The 26,018-nt window shown below is 36.6% G+C and overlaps 1 protein-coding gene across 2 annotated transcripts; it reads left to right on the forward strand.

Annotated features, from left to right (window-relative positions):
* Positions 1-8,204: 8,204 nt before the first annotated feature.
* Positions 8,205-25,603, forward strand: LOC121375091 (HMG domain-containing protein 4-like). Of its 2 annotated transcripts, none has more exons than XM_041502323.1 (9): positions 8,205-8,339; positions 9,869-9,936; positions 12,743-13,958; positions 15,511-15,662; positions 17,404-17,485; positions 20,421-20,485; positions 20,993-21,196; positions 22,391-22,483; positions 23,182-25,603. In XM_041502323.1, exons 2-9 carry the CDS (start codon positions 9,889-9,891, stop codon positions 23,347-23,349), a joined length of 2,028 nt encoding a protein of 675 aa, XP_041358257.1. In that variant the 5' UTR covers positions 8,205-8,339; positions 9,869-9,888; the 3' UTR covers positions 23,350-25,603. The 2 variants fall into 2 exon arrangements, with proteins under 2 accessions (XP_041358257.1, XP_041358258.1); XM_041502324.1 differs by having other exon boundaries at positions 15,511-15,617.
* The last annotated feature ends 415 nt before the right edge of the window (positions 25,604-26,018 follow it).

Raw genomic sequence — 26,018 nt, forward strand, 5'->3', positions numbered from 1 at the left:
ACAAATACAATACACAATACAATACACAATACAAATCTGGGTATCCTTTTACTTTTTCGTTTACAAAGTATCATTATTTTACTCTTTGATGTATTTACACAAAGCTTCCATTCATTACAATAAAACATAAAACAATAAAAATAAAATTATGTACACACCCAGACTATGCAGTATATTCTTCTCACATTCTTCTAAGCTGCTAACATCATTTTCTATAAAGTATTGCTCCAAATCATTGAGATAAATAGCAAATAATAAAGGCGAAAAAAATTTGCCTTGGCGTACACCGATATTACACATAAAGAACTCGGATTTTTTTCCGTTAACTGATACACATGACTTTGCTGCATCATACATATTGTATATAATTCTAAAGCACTTACCACGTATGCCACTATTTAATACCTTTTCCCATAAACCTTCTCTCCATACAATGTGAAAGGCTTTTTTAAAATTTATAAAAGCACAGTACAGGTTTTTTTCCTTTGAATAACATATATTCTATAAGGCTACTAAAAACAAATACATTGTCTGAGGTACTATAACCTTTCCGGAATCCAGTTTGGGCTTCAGTTAATAACATTATACAATCAGCAAAACATGTTAGTATTTTGTTTAAAACTGCCGTAAATAGCTTCCCAAGACAGCTAAGTAATGTAATGCCTCTGTAGTTGTCGGGATCTTTCTTGTCACCTTTGTTCTTATAAATGGGATTGGTGATTCCTGCAATCCACACTTCTGGTATAACACCACTATCAAAAACTAAGTTGAATAATTTTACATAAATTGGTAAAAACAAAAAAGGGTCGATTGAAGAGGACAAATATTCGTTTACTATATCATCACAACCAGCAGCCTTGTTGCCTTTTACTGACACATTCTAGTATTTCATCTGGTGTGATTGGATCATCCAGTCCATACATATCAGCATCCGTTTCGATATGTTGGCTTGAATCGGTTATAGTATCGTGTTTTGATTCGTTTAAGTTCTTACAATAATCAAAGAATGTGTCAACGGATATAACATTGCTAAAATCAAATGAATCATGAACGACATCATTAAGAATCTTCCAAAATGTCCAGCTAGAGTGTCTTAATGTATTTATCATATCTTGTCTAGGGCTATTATAGTGTTTATTAAGAGTTTGTTTATATTGTTTGCTAGTTTCTTGTAGAATCGTTTTATTTGTGTCATTATTCACCACATTGTAACGCTTGCGTGCATGGTGATATTCGTTTCTGGTATGTTTACACTCCGTTCAAACCCAAGGTCTCTATATATACTTTTTCTGTCATCGCTTCCCTGTCTTTGTAACACCAAATGTCTGTTTCGCACTGTTCAGAAATATAAAATTAATACTTTCAACAATACTGTCAATACTGTGTTGGTTACAAGTTCTAGTATTTTGTATATCATCAAGTTCAGCATTTATATTGTTTATATCCGACGAGTCAATATTAATGTGCTTCGATCGCTTGGGCCATTGTCCAAGTATCGGATCGAGCACAATGGCGACTCGGCGACCGTCACGCTATTATACGGCAGTGACAGGAAGCAACCTACACCCAGCAGAAGACGGAGGAGGCGACCCAAGACTTCGCAGGGGGGACCTAACTTGGCGGCTCAACCGCCAAGGGCGGTCCCACCTGTCCCGAAGAGGAGGGCGAGACTAGGAGCGGCGCAGGGTGATCCAAACCCGGTGGCTCAACCACCGGGGGCGGTTCATTCTGCTCAACCGAGTTTACCTGCTCGACCGAAGCACTCGCCAGGAAAGACCCAGGGGGGACCAAAGCTGTCAGCTCAACTGACAGTGGCGGCCCCTTCTGTTGATCTACCGACTACCATGGACACGGGCCACGTGGTCATCGATGAGCCACCGGCAAGTCCACCACTACCTCCGGTAGTTGTTGTTGAAACCACGGCGGTCCAGCGAGAATCCAAGAGGAGGAAGATGTCATCAGTCACCGCACCGAAGACGTCCGACGATTGGATTCTCGTCTGTGACAAACTTCCGGCAAAATATAGAGGAGCGGTAATCGGTGACTTTACCGACCCCAAACATCTTAAGGGACCCTGGTCAGACAAGTACTGGCGCCAACTTCCAACAGGACAAGGGAAGTACCAGCTACAGGAGTCCCCTCACTCAAACCAAACCTATGTGACAGCGCAGCAGGACGGGCTGTACAGACAAGGACTCCTGATGCCTACGATGTCCAACGCGACCATGCATCGCATCTTAAAGATGGTACTGCGGGACATCTACACAGGAGCCCTTGAACGTAACACAGTTTCTGATGGAAGGATTCCCCAACTTCTGCCCTGATCAGCCCATCAACTCGCCATGAGTCCTGCTGCGTCAACCTTAACTAGGACAGGTAACCTCCTTTTTGGGCTTAGTTGGACTTTAAACATTTTTCGATCGAGCTTCCAAATTCTTATGTTTATTTTTTTATAAATAGTCCAACGCATTTTACTTTGGCGCCCGTTCAGTTGCTCAAATCACCTTAAATCTTTTTCGGCCGAGCAGTCAAACTTATTTTTGGGTTTAAATTCTTAGTCCGGACATGATGTTAGGTGCAGGTATTCTCCGTAGACTTAGGTTTTTCTAGTTAGATCCGAAGGAATCGAAATTCAGCCAGTCAGAACACGGCCCATTTTCGGTGTCTACTAGTCGGTTCGCGCAGTCGCTGGACGCTACTAAATACTTATTTCAAATTCCGCCCACTTCAAACTCAATCCCCCCCCCCCCCCCCCTTGTCCTGGACTTAGTCACTGGCAAAGGCCAGAGATTAAGCCCAGGACAGGCGTGCGTGAAACCTTCGTGGTATATATGCACGTTAATACTTTTATGAATGAATGAATGCTGCTGGTGTCTATCGGATTGTTATGTTGTATACACTTATTCGCGCGAGTATTACCACAAATATATTTGAATACAACAGCTGAATGGACATCGGAATATAAACTGTTAAAATCCTTAACCTCAAAATCAAGCAATTTCACAAAAACATTAGATGTACATATAGTGTATTCGACAGTGCTACTGTCTTTACAGGTCACTTTTCCAACGTCCTGGTCTAAACCAGATCTACCATTCACTATATATATATAGGCTGTTATTTTTACATAAACGAAGTAGTTTGTAGCCATAATTAGTGGGTATTCCAACATCCTGTGACATTCATTCCAAATTTATATCTGAACTTTTTAATATTTCAATATCTAGCATATACTTTTGTACATATTCATCAAACTGCATAACACGCAGTGTCTGTATCAACATTTACGAAGGCTGGCAATATTCTAGTCCGTGCGTTAAAATCTCCACTTAGTTTGATTTCATCCACATCTTTGCTTAATTGCAGAATATCTGCTTCAATAAAGTCAAAATGTCCCTCATTAGAATATCTAGTGTTTTCAGGAGGAATATATACAAATGAAAGTAAAAGATCACTTCCACTTCCAGTTAAATCTTTACTAACTTGGATCCATATTCCATTTCCGTACATACATTTAACTTAAGTAACATACTTAAAAATATAATCCTTGATGGCTACTAAGTAAAGTTTGTTTTATTTAACGACGCCACTAGAGCACATTGATTTTTTATCTTATCATCGGCTATTGGACGTCAAACATATGGTCATTCTGACACTGTTTTATAGAGGAAACCCGCTGTCGCCACATAGGCTACTCTTTTTACGACAGGCAGCAAGGGATCTTTTATTTGCGCTTCCCACAGGCAGGATAGGACAAACCATGGCCTTTGTTGAACCAGTTATGGATCACTGGTCGGTGCAAGTGGTTTACACCTACTCATTGAGTCTTGCGGAGCACTCACTCAGGGTTTGGAGTCGGTATCTGGATTAAAAATCCCATGCCTCGACTGGGATTCGAACCCAGTACCTACCAGCCTGTAAACCGATGGCCTAACCACTACGCCACCGAGGCCGGTGGCTACTAAGATACCGCCTGAACGTATTGCACTATTACCTGTTCTATTTTTAACAATGTTGTATCCTGGGATACGAACCGAATCAGTCATCAAGCTTAGTTTCATAAAAGCCTATTATATCATAATCATTAAGAAAGTGCTCAAAGTCAGGATTTATAAGTTTTGATTTAAGACCACACACATTAAGAGCAAACGTTAATGTTTGATTGTTCATCTCGGTTTTGTTCTCCCTGTCGGGCCTATTTTCTACTGTCTCTAAATCCCCCGAACGTGTTTCTGGTTGTAACTGCATCTGGTGTGATATACAGTTCATTATTTATATAAAGTTTGTCAACCACCAACACAGCCTTCTTGTTCTGTTTTTTTGCCTCTCTCATCACAGGATACAACCGCTTCCTCTTATCTTCAACCTCTTTTGGATACTGTTCATTAATACCGAATCTGGTTCCAACTAGGGCTTTTGGTGCTGCTCGTCTCACTGCTTCTCTATCCTTGTATTGCTCGAACTTGGCAACAATCGGTCAATTGCCTCTTGGCCTACCTAACCGGTGCACTCTGTCGAAGTTGATATCGTTATCAGTTTTCATCACATTTTTAAGGAAGTCTTTTAGCACAGTTTCTGTTTCTTCTAGGTTGGTATCGCTATCGGATTGTTCTTCCAAACCTTTGAATATCAGGTTTTCCCTCATAGATCGGCTCTGCATCTCGGGCATCCTTTCATTGCCTAAGATAACTTCATTCTTTAAATGTTCAATGTCTTTCAAGAGGCCACCGTCGGATGTAATCAAAGTTATTTCATTGAGTGCTCCGGCCATTTCTTTCATTTCTTTTTCCATTTCACACTTGTCTTTTTTCAATCCTTCGAACTCAGTATTAAAGTGGTTCCTTAATTGTACCATACCACTTTCTATATCATTAACTCGAGTTGTTACTTGTAACAGATTATTCTCAATGCTGTCTAGCTTTGCTAATTTAGAGTCAATCGAGTTTAACTTTGATAATACTTCCTGCAACACACTGGCTTGTGCGGGTATCATACCCTGGTCATACATGATGGGAGTTGAAGTTAACTGTGGTACATGAGACGCTGGAGGGACTCCCGCTCCCCCTACAATCTGCGGGCTGATCGGTAATGAATACGCCATTTGTCCGTGTAACACTGAGTTAGTTTCGTGTAACAACTGGCTTAATTCACTTGTACTGCACGTTGATGACAGCGCAGACTGTGACGTATCTGAGTGTTTGATGTCTTTCTTTTTGCTAGGCTTCGAGTCGTTGGCACTGCCGCTGTTGTTACCACTGTTGTTACCACTGTTGTTTACAGCTCGTTTTAGTTTTGCCTTCTTCTTTGAATTATGCATTAACTGACGTCAGACTCACTCCTGTAGCGCCTCATTTGATTAAACTGTTAGTGTTTGGCTACTGGTATGGCTTGTGTAGTAAAACACTGATTGGGTAATGGGTAATGGGTAATAGGTAATGGGCAATGTTGGGTGGCCAGAGTACACTGAGTAGTTCTCACTGTTTTACATTTCACACATTTTCACAGAAATTAACTTTCGGCAATATTTTAAGTTCATAATAAAACATAGTTTCTGTTCTCCATACCTTCAGATATACGCAGTACGAAAATTATAAGTCAGAATAACTTGGTTCTTGTATTATTAAGATACTTTTAGTCAGAGACATATTTCTTGTAACTTGCTCACTTCACCCTGCGAACATACCTCTACTTTCTGCCAGTGGTCACCTTTTAACAATGCCTGCAGTTCCCCGGTAATCAGGACACCACAGAAAGTGTTATGAAATAATCGCACCTCTTTGAATGCTTAACAAACAATGAACAACACCTGTAGTAACGGATGTAGGTAGCAAGATAAATCGTCTAAAACAATAAATTCAGATCCCTATTTTATGTGATATTAATCAATAAAATAATGTTATTTATTCTGATCTGAACACATATTTTTATTACAGTCAGATGTTAATATCCCACTTCATAAGACAGGTAGGCCTAGACCTATAGGTAACTAGGTTAACGTGCTTATATACCACTTCCTCACCAATCGAGGTACGATTAGAGTATGTACAAATGTGATAAGACCTAAATGTCCAAACTAGCGTCCGTTAAGAATCAGCTGTTTTTCGAAAAATCATTCTCTGCTGTCGACATGTTGACCTACTAACAGAACACCGGATTCTACGTCACAGGTCTGATGCGGGTCAAATCGACTGAGCAGTGGGTTTTTTTTCCCCAAGCGTTTTACAAAGAGTCACTTTATTAATAACTGGGATGGTATTTTTTATTTTTTATTTTTAATACTGTAATATTTATGTATTTGTTTTATATACTGTGTATTAATAATGTGCCATAAGCGTGGACCTTTAAGATAATTATTAAACATGTTTACAACAAGAACTAGATTATTAGCTAAAACCCCTATAAAACAGGCCCGTAGCTAGCATTTCGAGTGGGAGGGTTCGACTAGGTACATGTATTTGACGAGGCCTTTTGGATATGAAGTTGCTTCAAGACGCGAAGCGCCTGAATTATCTATGGGGTTCCAGGAGCATGCTTTAACGTAAAATTTGAAATCTCTGAATTTTTTTCAAGATAATGAAATTCTAGCACAAAACAGGAGATGACCCGGGGTATTGTCCCGAGGTATATGTTAAATGTTTTCGGCAATTACTTGTTATAACCTTAGTAACAGAAAAGGTACTTTTACCTCAGAAGTACCAGTTTCTTTAATAATGAACATATTTATGAAAAAACGAAACACATTATGTTCATAAAAACTGTATCATCTCCAATCACCGCCAACACATGCAGGTACAGGTGTAGTCCTCAAACGTTTTCAGCAAAAGGTATTACATAAGGCATAGCATCCCATTTCATTTTTGTCACTAATGCGTCGTATCATCAAAATGGCATCTACATCATGTTGACCATAAAACATTTTGAAATACTTGGAAATTACCTTCATGAAAGTACGCAACATTTTCTAATTGGCCTTAATCCTAATGGACATTTGCAAATTCAAGAGCACCAAAATCAACTCTCGCCCGCTACCGACCATGGTCGGGTTGCTTGTACTCCCTTGCACATGCCAGCGCGGACGACTCCGTCTCCCACTCACCCCAAACCTTTTCCTGCCCTAGGCGGAGGAGCCGGCGAATGTTGACACCTGCGCCCATGACAGGCGTGTGCTACAATCGTGGGTTTTTTAATGTGCAAGTTAAAACCTATGACTTGACTTGATCTATCAAGATTACTTTCTGTTGTTAACCTTTTATTTTTACTTTGGTTGATAAATCAATGGAAGGTGAACTGCTGTTATTGTCATGTAATTATCGAATGCTTTGATATCATCAATATAGCAGATGGTACAATTACAATGTAAAAAAATTTGCTACATGTAGGTTCCTTTGGTTTTTTTTATTTTGCCAGAAATTCTTAATCATATACACTGCAGCTTTGCTTTGATGAAGACAAGCAACTATTGTTTTATGGGAGAGTTGAAAAAGTTACAGTCAACTATTTGTGCAATATTTAAAAAAGAGTGGACCTCAGCTTTTGCGGGAGGGTTCGGACGATCCCCCCGACCCAGGGGCGAGACGTAGCCCAGTGGTACAGCGCTCGCTCGATGCGCGGTCGGTGTGAGATCGATCCCCGTCGGTGGCCCCATTGCGCTATTTCTTGTTCCAGCCAGTGCACCACGACTGGTATATGAAAGGCCGTGGTATGTACTACCCTGTCTGTGGGATGGTGCATATAAAAGATCCCTAGCTGCTAATCGAAAAGAGTAGCCCATGAAGTGGCGACAGCGGGTTTCCTCTCTCAATATCTGTATGGTCCTTAACCATATGTCTGACGCCATATAATCGTAAATAAAATGTGTTGAGTGCGTCGTTAAATAAAACATTTCTTTCTTTTTACTTTTACTCCCGACCCCCCCCCCCCCCCCCCCCACACACACACACCTAAATACGGGCCTGTGAAATCATAATATATGTGGCAAGTCACTGTAGCACTTATAACTATATATTGTTTTATTTTGTTTGATGTATATATTTCGCAGTTCATTATTCTTATCATTAGTTTTATTATTGCTGGGTCACCACACTGTGTTTATATGTATAATTATTAAATATGTATACACCATATGTTATCACGGAAATAAAGGGTAATTCTACACAAAAAATGGGGTTGTAGCATTTAGACCTTCATTATAACCGGAAGTTATGTTATTCGCTAAACGACTTTTCAACTTCAAGACCAAGGAAAACTAGAAATAATTTCATATTTTTATTTTTTTGTACTTCAGCAAGTCGAAAACGAATGAAACACGACATATTTAATTAGAACACACATTTTCATAGGTGAGCCCACTTTGTTCATTGTAAAACAATCAAGTGTCTCGGTAGAAAAAAGGTGAGGGTAGAGGCCTGCCTGAGGTGAGATGAACAATAATTTAATAATATTAATTATAGAAATGAGTTTTAGAGGATTGACGTATTTACTACCCAGATTACAGAAATGTGTAACAGCAAGTCTTCAGCACCTCGCCCCATGCTATCACCAACCTGTCTATATTACATACAATGAATGATACATAGGGCAGGGGTGAATTGATGGTTTTTCGTGGCTCCACAGTACTCTACACTTCTGACAATCTTTGCTTTACCAAAATATATTATCACTAGTATCAGGTTTATAAGGCTTAAATTACATGTGTATTTGTTGATGCAGATGTTTGTTCATGTAATTAATGTATATTTATGTTATTGTTACTGCAAATAAATGTATATTATATTGTTATTTTTGCTTTGCCCATATGCGTGTGTTATGCAAATAAATTATTCTTGTTCTTACATAAACCACAATATCAATATTTATCAGTATCCTCAAGTAACCGTGAACCGGCCTATTAGTATTGACAGGAAATGCAGTGATGTGAGAGCTATGCGTTAACAAACGCAATAAATGCGCTTTTACATTTCATCTAAAAAAACAAAAACATGATGTTCAATACTGTTGACCACATAAGGTTCATTTGCATGTTTTGATGGTTTTAAGTTTATGATGTGTGCCTTATATTATAAGTTATAACCAGTTTAGATTTGTTAGCATTGAATGCAATTTTTGGTAGTTCCAGGGGTTGCAAACTACAATTTTCCTTCAGGGGCCCTTGAGCGGCCCCTGGACCCCGGCCGCAGTACTTAAGCTTTTTTGTTCACATCCCTGAAAATGGTTTCTGCACACTTTATTGTCAAAATCAACCAACAAATGTTAATCCTGGTTATTGTTTTCAAGAATGACATCCGTCACGTGATATCACTAAAACGATTATGTAATGAATCTGTGAAGCAGACAAGACTTTGACAATGACTTTTTGTAAAACTGTTGTTTATTTAGGTTTTAGTAAACTATGCAGTGTCCTTTATGTTGAACACATTTAGGCAGTCGGACTTTAAAATCAGTATTTCTCAAAACTGAAATGTGACGACTTTGATCGTTTTCCTGTGGACTCTTCAAATTATTTCTAAAAATAAGCAAACTCATTTTACATACATATTTTGTGCTTTAATCACACTAGAACCTAAATTTAACTTAATGTTTTGGTTGTATGTTTTGAATTAGCCATGTTACATTTACTTACATTTTCCCCATTCCTGGTACCATAATTATAACAAGGATATGTGTGGATGGAGGTGGGGGTGTTATCCCCCCCCCCCCCCCCCCCCTGCTCAAAGCAAATTTTATAGAGAAATATTTTTTGTTGGGGAGCATGACTTGAAACTCCCTAGACTGTTTTTTGAAACTCTAGAACCGAGCTGTATAATTTACTGCACTCATGCCTTTATAATTTACTAAATGCACATCATGTTTTTTTGTAATCTGTTTGCAGGTGTACCGTACAAGTGAGTCATGTCTACTGATGATGGTGGAGATGAGCCAAGTGGAAGAATGGGTCGGGTCAGTATTTTAGTATTCATAGACATTGATGATGTACGTACAATGACAGGGTCCTCCACATGCCTGTAGTTCTATTCTGTGCTAAATTAACTTGATGTTCATGCTTACATCCAATCAGAATTAAAATTGCTACAACTAACAGACAGCTCTGTTATCTAGAATTTGTCCAGAACAGGTGTTATTGGCTAGTAGATTTTGCCTCTAGGTAACTGACTGTTTGTTTACATGAATTGTAAAGCATTCTGAATAAAGGTCGGATGATCCTCAAGTTTGTGACTATATTTTAGAATAGAATGGTTCACTACATAACTGATTATCAGTTTTCGTGAATTTAAACTTGCTTAACCGACACACAACCAGAATGACAGTGAAATAGTGTAAGCTGCTAAAGCCGATGACTTGTAGGTACTTTATGTCCATCCAGCTGCTTTTATAACTTGCCAGGTGCCCACATTGATGTCTACTCACTGTCCCCACTAATCAGAATCTGTGTCTAAGTGATTTGCATCCAGTGGCCACTATACAATGCCTTTACACTGATTACATTCATCTCTTTCAGTCTCACTCTAATTATATAGGTCTGTCCTGGTTTGTTGATTCAGAACTCAGACTGACATATTAATTCACAAAGTTTTGTGTCATTTTATATGAATGTATTTGGTACAACATACTATTATGGTGGGTGCAGGCAAAAATTACCGCACATCTCTCCTGAACACTAGAGTGCCCCAAAAATCCAGTGTTTAATGAATATATAGTCAGACCTCGTTAAAACGACCATGTTCGTCCCTGGGTCACTTTGTCGTTATATCGAAATTTCCGGTGTATCGAATTGTCATGAGTTATCTCCATTGCCAAAATAACGTAACAAAAAATACTAATTAATATTAACTGATGACTGAACAGCATTTAAATAATTAATGCATTGCAAGTATTATTAAAAACAACAAATACACGTACATACATTAAATATGTTTTGAAAAAACATCATTAAATATATTAAACAAGATGCATTCACTGTCAGTCTAATCATTGCTTGGTTATAGACATATCCGATTGGTACCTGTTTCGTTTACAAAATATCATAAAAATAGAAGATATTATTGTTCAAAGTTAATCCTTTAATTGGTTAACTAAAGGCTTATTTGCAAAAGCAATACATGTCTACAGATTTTGCAAACATCGGTAGCTTGGACAGCATGTGACACAGTTGGCTCACTACGAGATCAAGGATTCTAAGTGGCTGTGTGTGTACTGCCAACATGCTACAGTATCTGTGATTAAGTAATGTCGTTGTAAAGTGGTGTTATCAGACGTCGGATGTATGTTTGTTCCTAATTTTCTCACTCGGTGTCGGAAGGTGTGAATTCCGGTGTAATGAACAGAATAACACTGATGTACGTTTGTTCCCGACAGTTTGTGGTCGGATGGTGTAAATGTCGTAGTAACGACGGTCGTTGTAACGAGGTCTGACTGTATATAAACAATTAGGTTATTTTGGCCCAAGTATGCATGTAATATCTATGTCAGCTGGTTGTTTGTGGAATATATACATTGTATAATGCATGTTATTGTCATTATTGTAAATGTTTTTGAAGCAGGCAAAATAGTAATGAAATATATGAACGAAATTCGACTTTAATTCAAATTTGTCTATTTGTCAAGTGACAGAACTCCTGTCAGTGTTAAAGTTATACCTCCCTCACCCCTGTGGTGACTGTCTATTTGGCAAGTGACAGAGCTCCTGACCGTGTTAAAGTTATACCTCCCTCTCCCCTGTGGTGACTGTGTCTATTTGGCAAGTGATAGAGCTCCTGTCAGTGTTAAAGTTATACCTCCCTCTCCCCTGTGGTGACTGTGTCTATTTGGCAAGTGGCAGAGCTCCTGTCAGTGTTAAAGTTATACCTCCCTCACCCCTGTGGTGACTGTCTATTTGTCAAGTGACAGAGCTCCTGTCAGTGTTAAAGTTATACCTCCCTCACCCCTGTGGTGACTGTGTCTATTCACCGAAAAATGTCTACTCACATAATTGCATAAACTGTGTTTTGATCATTATTTCATATTTTTTTTAAAAGTAAGTAAAGTAAAGTATGTTTTATTTAACGACGCCACTAGAGCACATTGATTTTTTTATCTTATCATCGGCTATTGGACGTCAAACATATGGTCATTCTGACACTGTTTGTTTAGAGGAAACCCGCTGTCGCCACATAGGCTACTCTTTTACAACAGGCAGCAAGGGATCTTTTATTTGCGCTTTCCACAGGCAGGATAGCACAAACCATGGAATTTGTTGAACCAGTTATGGATCACTGGTCGGTGCAAGTGGTTTACACCTACCCATTGAGCCTTGCGGAGCACTCACTCAGGGTTTGGAGTCGGTATCTGGATTAAAAATCCCATGCCTCAACTGGGATCCGAACCCAGTACCTACCAGCCTGTAGACTGATGGCCTGCCACAATGCCACCGAGGCCGTTTTTTTTTTTAAAAAGCAAACGTTAGTTGTTGCCTTACTTAACTATTCCTTTGCATGTATCATTGTGTATTTCGTCAGCATTCTCAACTGTTTGTTTGAATGGTTTGGAATTCTGGCATGGCAGACGCAGAGTTGCAGATTCATTGGCCACCCCCCAAAAAAAAAAAACATATATCGCCCGCTGGACTGGTAGTTGCATTTTTTAACTCGTCCATCAGAATGTTTACTCGTATTTGGCTAGCGGGCGAGTACTTTCTGCACCTCTGACTTAAAGTTGCATTATGGTCTACAAGCCTTACTTTACTATTCCTTTGAATATAATATTTTAGGTTCGAAAGAAGTCTGCAAAGGTTTTAGAAATGGAGGAGTTTGAAGAAGCTGAGAAAAAGCATTTCACAAAGAAAGGGGTGACTGAGAGTCCAAAAGTGGCCAAGGCTGGGACTACCCCACCTCCAGAGTCAAGTCCTATGAACCCTAAAAAAATTAAAATCCGAGAGATTGAAGATTCAACTGATACTACCCCTTTACCACCTGAGGCACCAGCACAACCAGTGGTAAAGAAAGTGCATCTAGCTCCAAGTGCTACACTGCCCATCTCACCCACTGGAACACCACCTCAAGGCATACCTGTGGGAACAGCTATAAGCATGCCCAAAAAGATCTCACAGTCCAAGACAGCAGCATCAGCAGCTCCTGTGTTGTCGCCACCCAAGAACATGCCAACATCTCCCATCATAGTACAGACATCTCCACAAGCAGGATCCTCTCCACAGGGTACAACCTCTCCCCAGGGAAGTGTTATCAAGCTGCTGCTCAGTTCCCCAGCTGTTCCAACTGCCCCTTCTGTCAGCACCAAAGCTGTTACCAAAACCTCCCCACAGATGGAGCTATCAGCATCATCTGATACTCCTAGCAAGAAAAAATCTAAAATTATTGTAAAAGCAGGACATGATCCTGCAGAAGATCACCTAAAGTCAGCCCAAGATGCGGATTCTGATCAGAGGAAGACATCCCTGCCTCCGGGTGCCAGTTCTCCGCCACAAGCTAAAGTTATTTCTGTTGCAGCTGACAAGAAGGAGGGTTTAAAAATGAAGTTAATTTTGTCAGGGAAGGGCAAGATGACATCTCCCCCATCACTGTTCACTCCAAAGACTGTCAAGTCATTTGGTGCTGCTCTCGAGTCGGTCGATGAAATGGCAGGTGTGCATCCAGTGAAGAAAGTTAAGAAGAAGAAACCAGCAAAAAGTGAACAGTCTGTGATTGAAGCAATGCCAAACCTGGCTGCTCTAGTTACTTCAGGTGTTCCAGAGAAGGAGGCTTCTCCAAAGAAAAAGATGAAATCTGCTAAACAGGCAAACACCATGTTGAATGCAAGTGAGAATGCTGCCAGCTCCAGTGTTGCTATGGACATTTCTATAGAGGCTGAGGAAGAGCCTAACCTCGTTATAGCCGATGAACCAAAAATACCTAAGAAACGTGGTCTGCTTACTTCTATTAGTCGACCAAAGAAAAAACAGAAATTAATTCCTAAAATGGACTTGCCAGGTAAAAATATGTGCTCTACATATCATATACTTACAAAATGTTTTTTGATGTCGAAAGTATGCAGATTTATTACATACCTATTCAATCTTACTATAGTGATAAAGACATTTTGAAACTGTGTGATAAATTTATTTTGTATCTCACATATGTGCGATATGGACTGGAACTTTTAAATGGGGAATTCCCTTTTTCTTTTTAATGCAGTTAGCGCCATTTATTTACTGACATCATATATGATTTACAAATGACGTCACATCGTATTTGAAACATTATACAAGGCTGCCGCAGAGTATGATTCTTAACGTTAAGTAAATCTATGAAAGGAGTTTTGATCATAGATTTAACAAAGTGTTGTGACGTTAAATTAAAAAACGTTTTTGTACCACATAAAAGAAGGTATGTAATAAATACAGAACTTCACATACATTGTTTTTGCTTCCTGTTTATCGCAATTGTTTATTTTGCAAAATAAACTCGTGCAATAAATAGTAAGCGAAAACAATGTATGTGAAGTTCTGTATATGTATTACTGTATGTTTTATTTACAAAAAATATAGTATAAACTCTAATTTAAATGATATTTGGAAGTCATTTTCATTTTCTTACATAATGATATGTAAATTATAAATTTGGGTATGTCTGTATCTTAATATATTTTTTTGTCTTTGTTGATCAAGAAAGACTAAAATGAAAGTACTTCTCTTGTGTGTTTATATATCATGTGTACATGTGCTGAAAAGCTTGTTGCTTAAGCAATGAAAAAGAAGATTAAGTGTAGAGTTCTTATGAGTCATGACTTGTCAGCCAACATTATTGGAAGGAAAATCTTGTTCCATAAAGGTGCAAAACTGTGAAAAATAAGCTACCTTTATTGGAAAGATGCCTATCTATAATAATAATGTCAATTAATACACCATAAATTAAATAAGTGTCATGTATTCCTAAAATTACAAAGAGGTAAACTGTAACACACTTGTAATAATTTTAAGGTAGAAAAGTCAGCTTTATGGAAATAACTTAAGGTAAATGTAACCAGAAGGTTGTGATGTGTTAATGTGACTACGATCAAACATACCTTTTTGATGTATCTACATGTAGTTTTGCCATGCAGCAGTGGCTTTCTTCTATTAGTATCTTCCTTTGTTAACAAATAGTTGGATTGATATCTTTTTCAAAACATTTTTAACCTTTTGTTATAGTTCAGGAATTTTAAATCCTTTCACCATTAAGCCAGTAATTTATACAGAGAATGCATTTGGATAATTTCAATGTTATAATAACAGTTATTTACAATGTTCACTAATATTTAAGTCCCAACTATTTTATACAACCGTTTGTCTTTGGAGATTTGAAGTAATGTTTGAGTATCCAGGTCAGATCTTAGTAGAGATCCACCTAGATTTATTTGTGCAAATGTGTTGAATTAGAATAATGTGACATTGTTGGGTTTCTTTGGGGTTTTGTTTTTATTGTTGTTGTTGTTGAAAGTGAATGGTCCTTTAATATAAAAATACTCTTAACTGTATCTAATAAAATGCAATTTTCATTTTAGATGTTCCCAGGCCAGATGGTGACATTGCTGCTCTTGCAGCAAATGTTAAGCACACTATTGCCAAAAAACTAAAAAAGAAGAAAATGACTGATGAGCAAGGAGAATCGGTAAATTTCGATCCCAATGGTGATCCCAATAAAGCTAAGTCCAGGGTAAGTGTATTTGTGACACTTACTCGCACAGTTATATCCTGCAAGTGCAAGTGTTTTCACAAAACAAGGTTACATGCAGAGTGGTTATTCCAAAATGGATTTAATGCCCTAATATGGTGGATATGAAACAGTGGTGTATACATAAAGTTATAATTATTTGAAACAAAACATCTTGTGGATTTTACAAGTTTTGTACAAATACTCTTTTCTTCTCAGACACCCAAGCACAAAAATACACATTTAGACCCAATAGTTGATGTGTATTTTTAGGTGGGGGTGTCATTAATTAATTCATTCATTCATTCTTATAATCCAGATGTCTATATTGTTTGGCATAGCCAGGGTTGTTATACCTATCATGAGTTGTATTATGGGGCGACAGGCAAATATAAAAGGTGGTGGGAAAAAAAGGAGGTGTGACTTGGGTAGGGGCATGGCTATGCCAGTGTTTGAAGAATTTGTAATAACGTTTCAGCCTGTTCCATCTAAGTGCACTGTTTCTATACAAGAAAACTTGTGCTGAATAATGTTTTAAATACCTTTTCTAAGTATATACACCTGCAAATTAATCAAGCACCACCTAGTTTTGACCATGTGGCTTATACTTCTCAAGGAATTGTGAACTTTTTGTGGATACATAACAATGAAATTAATGTATACTACAGAAGAATACAGAAACTCTAAATATACATGAAAATGTATGCTGATTACCGGTAACCATGGAGCTGGAATCATACCCAGTGTTCTTTTTATAAGTAATTTATTTATTCAGTAAATACTCAGTACATTCAGAATATGTAAAAGTCTCAATATCAGGTCAGTTATTTCAAGGTGCCTTTCAGGTGGTGTTTAATTACTTTCCAGGTATATATATATATTTATTACATAATGAGAATATATCAGTATTCTAATTGGTTGAAAACCAGTCACATGACCGTCCATAAATAGTGGTATTGCCCTGAGATGGTCTCACTGGTCCATCAAAAGTGATATTGCCCTGGGAGATTTAACCAATGAAAATGAAGATGAGACAAAATTCTATCCAATTAATGAGTACCGTAGGTAACGTAATGCAACGTCAACTGCTAATAATGCTAATATAAACAAGCACAAACTTGTGACAAATCGCTTTGCTGTCCTTCAACAAAAAGATAACATCTTTAGTCATACTGAGTTTAATTCCGCAAACACGACAAAAACAAGGTCAGTAATCGTGAAATTGTGTATGGGATGTCTCGCAGATTTAGAAACGTACATGATACATCAAAATGCAGTTGGAATCGGCACTCTCAGGATTTTATGTTGCAAATAAAAAAAATGCATTTGGAGGTAAACAGTAACTGTTCAGTATAAATGTATGTTAAGAATTATCACATTTTGTGTTTTATTTTGCTTTTAATATGATTTTTGACACTCTTGCTGGTTATAATGCCTCGGTCAATATCAATTTCTTCGGTCCATAAAATATGATATTGCCCTCAATGACGGTGAATAATTGATAAATATATATATATATATATATATATATATATATATATATGATAAATATATATATATATATATATATATATATATATATATATATATATATATATATATATATATATATATATGGAAGCATCTTTTTAGATATGTGTATAATGTGGTTCTGCATTCATTTCACTGTACAGCTATCGGCTCTTTATTTCAGTTGAATTCTTGTTTATTATTAAATAACTTGAAAAGTTTTTTTTCTTTTCAGAAACGTAAAAGACCCCCAACAGCTTACACTCTGTACTGTAATGCTAATCGAAATAAGCTTGTAGCAGACAATCCAGGAATAGGTGGGCTGTTATGTTAAACAAATTTATCCTGCAATCTCTATTATATATGTTTTGTCAAGATATGACTAGATAAATATCTATATTTTTGGTCATTGACCAAAAATATATGGATCTATTTAACTGATTGGTATTTTTCTCATTTCAACCAGTACAGCACAACTGGTCAAAGGCCATGGTATATCCAGGGGTGTAGCGTGATCTGGACCTTGTGGGGTTCGAATATGAACCAAGTGGACCTTTTTCTATTTTGTTTTTGCACCACCAAAAACTCCATATGTATAAACCTGTATGTTTTAGTTCTGAAAGCGGACCATTGTCTTCGGGGGGGGGGGGGGGGGGGGGTCCTGAACCCCCCCTAGCCTACACCGCTGATATCCTTTTCTGTCTGTGGGAAAGTGCATATAAAAGATCCCTTGCTGCATTAGGAAAAATGTAGTGGGTTTCCTCTGATGACTACTTGTCAGAATTACCAAATGTTTGACATCCAATAGTCGATGATTAATTAATCGATGTGCTCCAGTGGTTAAAAAAAACTAAAAATATAGCTTTTTGGGACGTAACTACTTTACCCTAATTATGATCAGCAAAGCAATGTTGTATTGTTCAAAGTTAAATATTCTTTTATTTTCAGTTGATGATTTTTATTTTAAAAAAAAACATTTTGCAGACAATTTTTAATTTAAAAATCACAAATAAATTGTTATTATTTAAGAACTACAGTCAAACTTTGATAACTCAATCTTGAAGGGGACGAGGAAATAGTTCCATTTTCAGGGAGTTCGAGTTTTCGAAATTAATATATAAGAGTTCAAATTTGAAACAGCATTGCAGCTGGGTGCAGCATTGCAGCTGGTTTATTTCGCTTAATATTGTAAGAAGTGTGTGCTTCGCTGCCTACCTCTGAACTATGCATCCCCATTTGAAAGGCTAAGTAATATATCAGTCAATTCACCCCACGCCACCCCATCTCATACCACCCCACCCCAGCTGTTGGCATTTTCAACACCTGTCATATATTCATTTTGCGTATATTGTAAAAGTAAGTAAATAAACAAAAAGGATCACCCAGATGAATTTGAAATATATGCTTGGGCATATAGGTTACATGTATTTATTGACAGAAAAAAACACGAAAAAAGAAGGCATTTACATATATATATAAATAACAAAAAGTAACGTTGATGTATTTTACAGATGTCAAAACATGGCGGAATGTAACTAACAAATAAAACACTGAATGCCGAATAACACTATACCTACATTTGTTTTACACAAAATTATTTACGCTTTGTACCTCTACTTTCTTTCTCCAATCTGGCCACCTACGCAATATTGCTTGGATGACAAGAAAGCAGAACTTTTTAAAACTGATCTAGCAAACCCCACATTACCGGGTCCTCCCCTAGATTGCTCGATCTGTGATGTATCAATATTTAACATAACTAAATGACTGGTAATTGATAAACATTAACTGGTACATAAATAGAAAAGCTAAAGTTTGACACGATTCATGCCTTTGAGAGCAAAAACAAACTGCTAACAATTATTACAATTGTCCTTTGAAGTTAACCAGACTGTGTGTAATTAAGTATTACATAGCAAGGCTCTCCACCGCGGACGAACACCGAATACAAAAGATAGGATCATTTCGTTCCGCTTAGTCGGCGATCTATTATTCTGTAATTATCACCCTAATCCTCGACAGCCAAGACCACCCAAGACAGGCGCGCTTCGCTTGTTTGACATGATTGACAATACATTCGTCTTTAAAATACTATCAGCAACGACAGTTTGATGAATCCACACGCGTCAAGTTTTAGAGGTGCATACTCTATTAAATCTTTATGGTGAGACCAAAGAATTAGGTCGAGAGATCGAAGTTATCAAGTTTTCGAAGGTCGTTATTACTAGTTTGTATAGCAACTCGGCTGGGACCATCGCTTCAGATCAACAGATTGAAGTTTTCGAGAGATCGAAGTTATCAAGTTTTCGAAGGTCGTTATTACTAGTTTGTATAGCAACTCGGCTGGGACCATCGCTTCAGATCAACAGATTGAAGTTTTCGAGAGATCGAAGTTATCAAGTTTTCGAAGGTCGTTATTACTAGTTTGTATAGCAACTCGGCTGGGACCATCGCTTCAAATCAAGAGATTGAAGTTTTCGAGAGATCGAAGGTGGAGTGATCGAAGTTTGACTGTATTTTGTTTTGGTCTATAGATATTGTAGGCAGCAAGGCATTCAACATAGTACTCTGTGAAATGGTAAAATTGTGAAATGAGACAGTTCTTTTCATTATTTTTTACATGTTATGTAGGATTGCAGAATAAAAAAACTTTATCTTTTATATTTTAAGAATTATTTCCCACCGATATGGTTTCCTTTAGCTGTCTAAAGTAATATAAGTATTTTCTCCAAGATATGTTTTCAATCCACAATGGAAAACACATCTCATTTATATACAAATTTTTTTTTTTTTTTTTATTCTTTATAAAAACAAAAGTCTGTGGTTCAACATTCACACTTAATAAATTTTAAAAACAGTAATTGTTTTAAACAGTGCTTTGAACAAGAAATAGAGAATAACTGATTACTGTCTTGAGATATTGGCTTTAGCCTACAAAGGTTAGAATAGCGAATGCACACACCATTCAACATGAGCAGGATAAAGCCAATATCTTATGACAGTAACCAGTTATTTTATGTTTAATTAAATGAAATCATGTTGGTGGTAATCCATGTTAGAACCCACCCAAATGATTCCCATTTCAAATGTATTATTCACTGTTTTTGCAAAAATTACCTTTGTTGTGTTAGGGGTTTTTTGTTGGGTTTTTTTTTGTTGGTTATTTAAAGTTTTAAATTTTTGAAATAAGTTTTTTCTCTTTTAAACAAGTTTTTTCTCAGTTTAAACAAGTTTTACTTTGTTTACTTTTAGATTTTGCTCAAATTAGCAGACGTCTAGGTGAGATGTGGCAGCTTCTATCCAAAAAGGAAAAAATGGTGAGCAATGAACCCCATACCTACAAGTTTTTAGAATGTTGGCTTTCTATTTTAAAATGATTTAAACAGCACAGTAGTTAAAGTGGCATCATCTGCTTACTTAAACTTTCATTTCCTAACATTTGCTAAGAACATGGAAAAAGTAGGTGATTGAGTTGTCATTAATAGGTGACAGTTTATCTGGTTGCCAGCTCAAAGTGAAAGGCTGAGTAGATCCTTGTTTTTCTGGTTTGAAAAATATTGGCTAAATGTCTGAAGACTCAATTCGGCATAACTGACTGGCGAATTTATTGTACACAAACTAACTGATTTAAATCTGATTTGATATATTTTCCATTTATTTCACCAAACACAACAGTTCAACATTGCCGAGCACAGTGACAGACAACATTTTTCATTAATATTACTATATTCTTCTTACTGGCTTACTGGCAGCAGTTGTGAGTAAATATCCACTGGGTTTTTTTTGTTGAAAATGTCACTACCTTTATGATCTTGTTTTGCCAGTCCTGGAAGAGGAAAGCTAAGAAGTTGGCAGGGAAAGGTTCCACACTGATCAGTACAGGCAAGACTAACAAACTGACTTCACAAAAGATATCTATTAAGGCTATCCCATCTAGTTCGACAGTTGCTGTTGCTAAACCTGCACCTCAAATCATTCACAAGCCTGGAATCAAAGTTAGCCCGGAGCCACCATTTAGCCCTGTCAAGGTAAGACATGCCAATGTTTTATCATCATAAATAGTGTAAATCATATAATAAACCAATAATTTATTTTAACTAAGGTAATAATGTTGAAAATACTAGCATGGTGGCAATACATATTTATTATTTGATTTTGTAACACTGCAAAAAGTTAGTGTAAAATACTTTATTTTCAAATGGAATTTATTTTCGTGTTTGAATAAAATTGGTGAAAATAAATTCCATGCGAAATTAAAAACTGACGAAAATTGGACCCAAGACCTCATTAGTTTCTGCTGCATGGGACTACAGTAGTAACAATGAGACACTTAAAACTTTATATCAAGAAACGATACAATATGTTACATGATAATAAACAATACTAAGTTTTGTATAAGGGTTTTTTCAAAGTGCTGGCAATGAAAGCAATATGTGTTTAAAAAACGGAAGTAAACATCAAAGTATGTTAAAATGTGGAAGTGAAAACCATCCAGGTTGGGCTTGTACAGCAATACTATACTCTTAGTTCATGTTGGGCCTTCACACTAAAAGTACTGAACAAATATGTTTACATTAACATATTTTGTTTAAATCAAACTTGCGCTTGCATTGCCCTTCAAATTCTGTTTTGTTTTCGGGTTCGATTTTTATAAGAAGTTTGAGGATTACGAAAAAAGACCACAGGGTAGCCGAAGCCTAAAGTATTTTACAGTATTATGTCTAGTATTTATTCATCTACAGGTATATTGCAGGCATGTGATTCTTCCTCTAATTGGCGGAATTCTGCTTTTTAAATTTTTTTACTTTCATTCATTTCCCTTGCATTCTGCACTCCATTACATGCCTTCGGCACACATGTATCATTTTCAGCTTTTTTAGTAATGTTTCAATCACATGCCTGATATTGTGGTAATTTGCTATTTATATACACAGTCTTCAAGAGTAGAATTTAAAACCCTAGTGCTGCCACATCATTACTTTTTAAAGATCTTTCATAGTCTTTGATATAACAGGAAAAGTAGTTGAAAGAAGAAAAAGGCCTACTGAAAAGAGCCAATCATTTCTACAATAGCCAAAATTTCAACTATGAATGCTAAATCTTGTTCCCCACCAGGTCTATAGCTAAAAGACTATAACTGCAGTATAAGAAACAATTGAAAATGTATAAACTGGACATAATGTGATATGCAGTACAATTCTGCCTTTTTCTGTTTTTCTTAGGGTCTTGGTATCGACCCGATTGATGTGGCTGCTCATCTTAAACTTCTTGGTGATTCACTCAGCCTTATTGGTACCAGACTGCGAGAACACAAGGTCAGTGAGAAGGCATTGGTATTAAATAAGACTAAGCGGTTAAAGATAATTAAAAGCATATTCAGGGATTGAACTTGGGGATTTTGTTTTAGGATTCCAAGATAATCATAAACATGATTTGGTATAGATATTCTTGGATTCTTTTACATAATCTTATACTTTCGACCCAAAATCTGGGAATCGTGGAAGCACAGAATTGTGCTAAATTTGCAGCCTGCTATTGCAGGGCTCAAACTTAACAATAGCACTGAAGACAGTTGCCATAGCTGTGATAGTAATTGATGGTTTGATTTTTTTTTGCTTCTGGATAGAGTTACTGCTGGCTGTCGGTAGAAGGGATGAATGTCAGTTTCTAATTTGGCAAACTTCAATTTTGTAGATTACCTACTGCATTGATTCATATGACATTTTATCTATGGCTGAAACATTTCAAAATTGCCATGGGTAAAAATTATATTGTCAGATTTCAATTTTTATCATCTAAAGCATTCTTGACAGAGTATTTTGTGAAACTTTGAATGGTATGTTAAAATTACAGTGTTAGTCTTGGAATGTTAATTTTTATCTTTTTTTTTTACTTAAAAGTACATAGCAGTGCTGTTTCCCTTTTCTTTTTATAAAAACACAAGATCTTCCTTAAAAGAAAAACTTGATTTAACTTGAAGTATTTTATATGTACATGGATATGTTTATTTCAGGGCTTGATCGCTGTTCAGGGAAGTATGTCAGTTTTACTTGACTCCTTATTGTGTTCCTTTGCCCCACTGCTGTGTCTGACAGCTCAGCTTCCAGAGACCAATGGATGTTCAACTGAGATCCATGCAAACACACTGGACAACATCGCCTATGTGATGCCAGGCTTGTGAGAAGATACTCAGCTTCTGTGAGGACAGTGTTTAAAAAAAACCTATCAGAGAGATGATGTTAAAAACAATAGTCTGTACTGATGGAATTCGAACCTACTGCATCGATTCATATGGCTGCTATAATGGCATATGACAGTCCATGATGATATATCATAGCCAACTTCTGTCAGAACCCACCTGAGCGATGACACAGTATACTCGGCTTCTGTCAGAACCCACCTGAGAGATGACACAGTATACTCAGCTTCTGTCAGAACCCACCTGAGCGATGACACAGTATACTCAGCTTCTGTCAGAAACCACCTGAGAGATGACACGGTATACTCAGCTTCAGTCAGGAACCACATGAGAGATGACACGGTATACTCAGCTTCTGTCAGGAACCACATGAGAGATGACACAGTATACTCAGCTTCTGTCAGAAACCACCTGAGAGATGACACGGTATACTCAGCTTCAGTCAGGAACCACATGAGAGATGACACGGTATACTCAGCTTCAGTCAGGAACCACATGAGAGATGACACAGTATACTCAGCTTCTGTCAGGAACCACATGAGAGATGACACGGTATACTCAGCTTCTGTCAGGAACCACATGAGAGATGACACGGTATACTCAGCTTCTGAAAAAATTAACAGCAGTAAAGGGATGATCTCTGTATTGATTTGCACTGCGGTATATATTGCTACAGAATGAAGTAGGAGTGGCTGGAAGACACTTAGGACTGAATGATTCCATTTCTGTGATGTCTCTGTGGTACAACTTCATTTTATTACTAGTGTATTATCAGTGATATTGCTTATATCAGTCCTTAAGGTTTTTTGTGATGTAAAAATCCTTCATGTGTTAAACAGCACTGCTACAATGAATATTAATGCTAAGTAAAATCTGTCACAGTACCTGGTTGTGATTATTGCCATGAAGAGAAACGTTTGGTAAAACCGAATATGGACTGGTTGCTGGTCATATCTGCAAGTGTGTTTTATAGGAGGTGTAATCTCTAGAATAGAGTATAGTGTTAGTAGTAAAATATATGTAAGTCATACAAAAGCATATTCCAACAGAGAATGATTGTAATGTCTTTTAATGCCTTTCTGAGAGAAAACAACCTTTCGTTTGTGTACTTATTTGCAGAATATTCTATTCTCACAAAAATATGCACCAGGTTCATGTTTGGATGCTAATGGTATTTATCCTATAATGCATGATGCTTTTGTTTGGATCCTCCTGTTTGTGCTTTTGTAAAGTTTTCTGGAGGCATCGCCATCCAATTTTCACAGATAGATAGCTAATAACATTCCTTTATCATACACAAAATGTTGCAACAGCACATATACTGAAAGGCATAAATAACACAATAGGTATTTCGCTGATATTTTCTTATAGAAACTTTATTTCAAAAAGGTTGCAAACAAATGACATATTGGTTACAACTGTAACTGAAAGAAGATATTGTTCAAATTGGGAATTTTAAATAATAAAATGTGGTTTTAAACAAAAAAACACAGCTTGTTTTTTTGGCAAAAAACAAAGCAATTTTTTAACATTACTTGCCGTGCAATATTAAAAAGATACAGAAAACACAAAACATTGTTGCTTTTATAGGGAGATGAGAGCAGGCAATGCACATGCAATAAGATTTTCATATGCAATTCTGTGTTGTTACAATAAACAGCCAAGTTAAGCTTTTTGCTGAAAACTCATTTTATTCAATTGTTTTCTGATTTGAACAAAATCCTCTTTCACTTACAGTTGTTACCAATATGTCATTTGTCCGCATACCCAATATATATGATTTGACAATTCTATAAGAAAATATTCAGTGAAATACTCATTGCATTATTTATGCCTCTCAGTATAAAAACTGTATACTTGACCAGTTAAGATATTTGTACTGGTAGAAAGGAATAATACTATTAATAGATTGTTTTCAATACAACAAAGCAGGGAACATTCTGTTTTTGAAATTGTGATTAGTGACAGTTGCTATCAATTTGAAAATTGATTAGCAACTACTATTTCACATTTTAACATTGTGTATCAATCAATGAAATCATGAGGTGATACTGAACAAAATGTTCCTTGACAAGAATGTTTAAAAGTAATAAATAGGAATAATTTAAAAAAAATTAAAATCCCTGCATTCTCATCATAATCATTGTTGTTGTTTTGTTTTGTTGTCATCTTATACTTGTTAGAGACTGTTTGTTTAAACAAACCAGTCACAGGCTATTAAAAGTGAATACATATGTGTGAATATATTGTTAAATGTTGTTGGGTTTTCATATCCTTTTTACTTGACACGCAGTTAGTCCAGGACCAGTTGTAATTCTTTGGGAATTTAATGAAGAAAGTTGGCAACATATATAATTGTAAAGCTTATTACAGTAGCATTCTGAAAAGTTTTGGTGTAATTTTTTCCATATATTTTTAAGGTCATATCTCACGGTCAAAGTCATAGCACCAAAAATGCTGCATTTTGCATATAATTTCATATATTTACACTATTTTACTGTATTTTGCATATAATTTCATATATTTACACTATTTTACTGTATTTTGAGGAATTGTGGTTGTGACTGGTGTATATATTGTCTTTTAAATAGTAAGAGTTTAACCATAATACATGTATTACAAATTACAAAGGTGGCATTTAATTTATTCAG

Source organism: Gigantopelta aegis, chromosome 6, assembly GCF_016097555.1.
Source record: "Gigantopelta aegis isolate Gae_Host chromosome 6, Gae_host_genome, whole genome shotgun sequence".
NCBI lineage: Eukaryota > Metazoa > Mollusca > Gastropoda > Neomphalida > Peltospiridae > Gigantopelta > Gigantopelta aegis.

Bases quoted from the DNA above. Each gene is read 5' to 3' on its own strand.
- LOC121375091 (XM_041502323.1), top strand. From the start codon at position 9,889: ATGTCTACTGATGATGGTGGAGATGAGCCAAGTGGAAGAATGGGTCGG. The intron at 9,937-12,742 runs GTCAGTATTTTA...ATAATATTTTAG, and splicing joins CAAGTGGAAGAATGGGTCGG to GTTCGAAAGAAGTCTGCAAA. The intron at 20,486-20,992 runs GTGAGCAATGAA...TTGTTTTGCCAG, and splicing joins TATCCAAAAAGGAAAAAATG to TCCTGGAAGAGGAAAGCTAA.